This window comes from Pipra filicauda, unplaced genomic scaffold (genome assembly GCF_003945595.2).
Source record: "Pipra filicauda isolate LSUMZ 115617 unplaced genomic scaffold, ASM394559v2 scaffold70_size2993248_pilon, whole genome shotgun sequence".
Lineage (NCBI taxonomy): Eukaryota > Metazoa > Chordata > Aves > Passeriformes > Pipridae > Pipra > Pipra filicauda.
This window is the reverse complement of record NW_024104876.1, coordinates 697,977-703,976: the sequence shown is the minus strand read 5'-3', so window position 1 is coordinate 703,976 and position 6,000 is coordinate 697,977. Positions and strand designations below refer to the sequence as shown.

General features: G+C 60.0%; 1 protein-coding gene across 1 annotated transcript in view; it reads left to right on the top strand.

Moving 5' to 3' along the window:
- Positions 1-2,458: 2,458 nt before the first annotated feature.
- SMAD6 (SMAD family member 6) overlaps positions 2,459-6,000 on the top strand; it is a 40,991-nt gene continuing 37,449 nt past the window's right edge. The window contains exon 1 of the mRNA XM_027714699.2: positions 2,459-3,657. Within this exon, the coding sequence (XP_027570500.1) occupies positions 2,910-3,657 (748 nt within the window). The 5' untranslated portion in view covers positions 2,459-2,909. The remainder of the gene's footprint in view (positions 3,658-6,000) is intronic.

The window sequence follows — 6,000 nt, the reverse complement described above, 5'->3', positions numbered from 1 at the left end:
GAAAAGCATCAGCTGCGTTTAGGGAGGTGAATCTTGGGGTCATGCAGGACAGGGAGGTCAATGTGGATTTTAAACAAGTGTTGGAACCTCTCTGGAGCAGCCTCAGGATGGGCAGGGATCCTGTCTGGGTCCAAGATCCACCCCTGGAAGTGTCCAAGGCAGGTTGGATGGAGCTTGGAGCAACCTGGGATAGTGGAAGGTGTCCCTGTCCACCCCAGGGGGTGGAATGAGATGGGCTTTAACGTCCCTTCCAGATTAAACTATTCTGTGATTCCATGAGATCCAGGAAATCCCAGTTTCTGCTTCCATGTCTGCAGCTGGATTTTCTTTGCAGCTGTTTTGTGCCTTTTCACTTGGTTTTATTCCTGGACATGAAAAAAGGCATTTCCCCAGCCCGGTGGGATGTTGGGTGACCTCTGTCAGGGGCTCCAAACCGTGCTCCAGGTGTGGAATGTGGCTGCTCTGGGGGTGGGTGAGTGCTGGGTCTGACCCCCCCGGGACAGGATTCCCACATAAAGTGGGTCAGTGCCCAAAAATAGCATCATCTGGGTTTACTCACAGTTGTTTCCTCCTCAAGGCAGGAGCCCATTGGAGGAGGACAGTGCTGGATGGACCATCAATCCCTTGGCCAGAGCAGTTTGGAACCTAATGGCAGAGGCAGCAGGTCCCTTACAGGTTTGACATGATTTTTGACATTTTTAACCAGGCAAACAACACATTTCCTCAAACTCACCCAAAAATGGCAGGGAAAAAGGAGCTTTGCCCCTGGTCCTAAAAGGTCAGAAGGGGCAGAAGTGACCCCAAAGTCATAAGGCCTATGTCATACTGCAATTATGTTGGTGCAAACCTCAGTGGCACACAGTATTGATTCTAAATGGAGTATTTGGAGATCCCTAATGTTACACTGATTAAGTTTTCCATTAAAAAAAAAGTACTGTTTTTATCCATATTTAAATTATGTTCTTGGGTGTATTAGGGCAGGTTTGGGGAAATGTGACAGAAATTTGGACAGAAGCCTTCAAGGATGGAAAAAGCCACTCAAAGACTCCAAGAGAAAATTTTCCCTGGCCATTCAGGTTGTCCAGGATTTGTTGGTTGAAATGATTTTATTGGTTTGGTTTTGGGGTGTTTTTCCTTTAACCGATGGAGAATTAACTACCCAGATTTATTTTTGCCTGTGAGTGAAGTACTCAGGCTGGGTGGGAATCGCTGATTTAGGTATTTAATTTGTTTTATATTGTCGGGGGGTTGCTGGGGGGGGGTGGTGGTGTTTAGGGGAGGGTCCCACCCGGAGGATGTTTGGGGGGGTACCACGCTCACACTGCGCTTCCCACGGGCATCTCTCGCCGTGGCCGCGTGAAGGGGGGTTCCCCCCGCCACGGAGCCGCCGCTCCCGTCCCTTTTGCCCCCCGTTATCCCCCCGTTATCCCCCCGCTATCCCCCTGTCCCCCCGTCCCGTCCCCGCGGACCCCGCGCGCGCCGCTCCATTCACGGGCACTGCGGGGTGGGAGAAGGGGGCGGGGCCTCCCCCGCGCCTCCACCAATGGGCGGCGCGCGGCGCCGAGCGTCACGCGGGCGCGGGCCAATGGGGGCGCGGCGGGCCTGAACTTTTGGCAGGGCCGCCAAGGCGCCGCACGGCGGGGGCGTGTCCGGCGGGGGGGGGGGGACGAGCCGTGACCGCCATTAACCCCCACCGCGCCGTGACCTATTTTCCCTCGTCACATTCCCACCCGCCGCCGCCGCCGCCGCGTCCCCGCGGGGCTGCGCTCGGAAGGCGCCCGGGGAGCGGCGTGCGCGGGCGGGCGCGCGGGTGCGTTGCGCGGGTCGGCGCGGGGGGCGGCGGGCGATGCCGCGGGGCGCGCGGTGCCTTTAAGGCGCGGCGGGGCCGGGGCGGGGCGCGCGCGGGGCCGGTGGCGCTCGGGGCCGCCGCGCTGTCTAGACTGGCACATGATGGGGCGGCAGCCAATGGCGGCGCCGCTCGCGAGGGGGCCCCGCGCGCGCGCCCCGGCCACACAAAAGCCGGCGAGGGGCGGGCGGGCGCGAGCGGGCGGCGGCGGCCCCGGGAGCCGCGCACGGACCCGCCGGGCCGGGGCCGCGCCCTGCGATGCGGACGAGGGACGCGCTGACACCGGGCTGTTCTGCTGCTGCTGCTGCTGCTGCTGCTGATTCTTCGCGTGTCTGATTTATTTCTTCGGGTGTATTTCCTCCCCCCCCCCTTTTTTTTTAATTTTTTCGCTATTATTTTTTGCCTTTTTTCACTATATTTTTTTTACTATTTCTTTACTAATTTTTTTTTATTTTTTCGCTATTATTTTTTGCCTTTTTTCACTATATTTTTTTTACTATTTCTTTACTAATTTTTTTTATTTCTTTGCTATTTTTTTAGTCTTTTTAATTATTTTTTTTTTCTTCCTCGTTTTTTTCTTCCTAGTTTGGTTTTTTTCTTTGTCCTTCTTTTTTTTTTCCCCAATTTTTTTTCTCTATATTTTTTTTCTTTTTAACTATTTTTGGCCGAAGGGGGAAAACCCCGGCGCCGGGCAGCACCCACACCCCGCGACCTCGTACGGTGGAGCGGCCGCGGGGTTGCCCCGGGCTCCCCCCGGCCGCCGCCGCCGCCGCTCCCCGCCCGGCCCGGCGTTGGCAGCCGATGTAGGGCACGGCGCGGCGCGCCCGAGCCCCAGCGCCGCCACGGGAGCGGCCCCCGCGGCGCCGTCTATGCCCGCGCCGCCCCGCCGCCCCCCCCATGGTGCGCTCCGAGAGCCGCTGGGCAGCGCCGCGGGGACTCCGGGCTGCGCCGGGGCTGCCATGAGATAGAGCCGGCGGCGGAGCGAGGAGCCCCGCGGAGGAGGGCGCGGGGCGGGGGGGAAGCGGCGGAGAGCGACGCGACCCCCCGGCCGCCCGCGGGTCGTATGTTCAGGTCCAAACGCTCAGGGCTGGTGCGGCGACTTTGGAGGAGCCGCGTCATTCCGGACAGGGACGGCGGAGATGGGAGCGCCAGGAGCTCGGGCCACCACGACCTCGGAGCCGGCGGGAGCTGCAAGATCGCGGAGAGGAGCCCCTCGGTAGCGCGCTCGCTGCTGCTGCGGGAGGCGGAGGAGCGGGGCGAGGCGGCGCCGCGCGGGGGGGACCCCATGGCGGAGCGGCGCGGGGCCCGGCTCCGCAACCCCGCCGGGGCCCCGGAGAGCGACGGCCGGACCGTGACCTGCTGCCTGTTCTCGGAGCGAGAGCCGGGCGGCCCCCAGCCACCCCCCGCCGCCGCCGCCGCCCCCTCCGGCCCCGACGGCGCGGCCGACGGCGGCTCCCCGGAGCGGCGAGGCCGGGAGGCGCGGGCGCGGCTCCTGCTGCTGGAGCAGGAGCTGAAGGCCGTCACCTACTCGCTGCTGAAGCGGCTGAAGGAGCGCTCGCTGGACAGCCTGCTGGAGGCGGTGGAGTCCCGCGGGGGGATGCCCGGAGGCTGCGTCCTGGTGGCCCGCACCGAGGTGCGCCTGGGGGGCCTGGCGGCGCCCCCGCACCTCCTCCTGGGCAAGCTGTTCCGCTGGCCCGACCTGCAGCACCCCGCCGAGCTGAAGCCCCTCTGCGAGTGCCAGAGCTTCGGCGTCGCCGACGGACCCACCGTCTGCTGCAACCCCTACCACTTCAGCCGCCTCTGTGGGCCAGGTGAGCAGCGGCGAGTTGGGTTTACCCCCCGAAAACACCCACCGATTTGGGGGTTCGGGGCTTCTGGGCCCTTCCTGGGCTTATCCGAACCCTCGTGGATCAGCGCTGCCCCGGCCCCGCGGGATGCCCGGGGGGAGATGCGCCTGGCGCGGGGTCCCCGCCGGGCATCCCCCGCTCCCCTGCCGCCAGCGGTTCCAGTTGTGCGTAAAAAGCCCTTTCTCTTTTTATTTCCTTTTTTTTTTTTTTTTCTCTTCCCGCGGAGTTTCCCCGCGCTCTGGGAGCCGGAGGGGCGATAATCGGCGGCTCCATCCCGCTGGCGCCAGCCTGGCTCGCCCGTATCGGAGCCGGGCGGTCACCGCCGCCGGCTTAAAGCCGCAGGACCCGCCGGGCGCCTCGGGGGGGGCTGCGGGGATGCCCCCGCCGCGGGGATCCCCCAACCCGCGGGGGAACCAGGACTCCTGCATTTCTCGGGGGTTTCTCGGTTTTTTTTTTTAGCGTAGGCAGATTGTGAGCGTTTTCAAGGAGTGCGTTTGGTTTTCTCGAGGGTTTTGTGTTTCTCCCAGCGCACGATGGGAGTTTCCATGTGAGCTGGGAGCAGTTAAATGGAGCAGAGGCGTGCTCATGGTTGAGGTGCAGAAATCGAAGTGATACTTACAGCGCTGGACTAAAACTCTGCGACAGAACTGGACAGTTGGATTCGTGCTGACAGAGGGTAGCATTGAGTGGGATCTTAGGAAGAAAGTCTTCCCTGGGAGGGTGGGCAGGCCCTGGCACAGGTTGCCCAGAGAAGCTGTGGCTGCCCCATCCCTGGAAGTGTCCAAGGCCAGGCTGGATGGGGCTTGGAGCAACCTGGGCTAGTGGAAGGTGTCCCTGCCCATGGCAGGGGGTGGAACTGGATGATCTTTAAGGTCCCTTCCAACCCTAACCCAAACCGCTCTGATGCTGATGGTCTCTTTTTTTGGCAAGAACTTGGATTTTCTGTCTTATTTTGCAGTCTGGGCTCCCGCCTCACTTTGTGCTTTGCATCATTTCTTTCAAAGAAACTTCTCTGCTGGGCGTGCTTCCCCCGAAGGTCGCTAGAGGCTGGAGGCAACTTTTTTACTCCAGTTGGATTAGAGTTGCGTTTGTAAGAACGGGGCGTTTATTTTAGAAACGAGCGAAGTTTCCCAGTGACTTTGCTGCAGCCGCGGTGGTTTTCCCAGCCGTGTGCGGCTGCCAGCCCTGTGCTGGGAGTAGTAGAAAGCAGAGCTGTTATCAAGCGGCCCCTTATCGCTTTGATAATGGGTGACTGTGCCAGGCCCCACCCGCGCCGGCTGGGCGCTGGAGGCAGGAGCCAAGAAAAGGCCCTGATGCCCTTTTCCACAAGTGGCTCCCTGCAGGGATCATCCGCGTTCGTGTTTCCCACCCGGTTTGCTGTGGGGTGACGTAGCTGGGGGGTGTGAAGGCAGCGAGGTGCTCTGAAGAAGGCCCCCGTGGCAGCAACTGGGACCAGCACGATACAGGTCGGGCTGGTACATCCACATGGGGGCTGTGGCACCATTATTTTTTATTTTTGAGACTCTTAAGCCCCCTGTGAGAAGAGCATCCTGCTCCGTTAGGGGAGATGGGGAACCTTTCGTTACAAGCAGTAGATGACCCCAAAGCCATCCCATGGGGAACGCTGAGGTTCTCTTTGAACTCACCCAAGCTGAGCTGCAGTTGTTGGCCAAGTGCTTTCAGATCAGGGTGGGAGCTGAGGAGCACACTCGTGTTTTGGGTGTCTGGGGTTAATGTATTGCCACTGATTTTCAGTACAATTTCTTACTGAAGTTGGTGCCTGCTCAGTGCTGGTGCCATGGCTTAGCCCAGCTGGCTGCACGCTCAGTTTTGCCAAGTTATAATTCGAGAAACAGATCATTGTCGTATTGTGGAAAAGAAAAAAAAACCTAATGAGGACATGGAGTAATGAAGGGCCTTCATCAGCCTTTTGCATGGTCTTGACCCTTACAAGGACAGCAAGAGCCAGTTGAATGACCTGATTCAGCAAAGCACTTCTGAGGACTTGCTGAACTTGGAGCACATGACTGCTGCAGTCCTGCTGCCTATAGCTGAGCGTGTGCTCAGGAGCTTTGTGGGATGGAGGTGGGGGTGAGCAGGATCATGGATCTGCTGCTGAGCCACTTGTGTGCCGAGGGCTTTATTGGGAGGGACCAGAATTTGGTGGCTTATTGGCTGAAGCCAGCCTGGCTCTGGTGTCAGCCTTCATGGGCCAAGAGAGGAGCATCTTTTCATCACCCAACACCCTCTTTCAGTAGTTGTGTGTTTGGGGAGCTCTTGTTAAGTCCATGTGTGTTGGAGCCATGG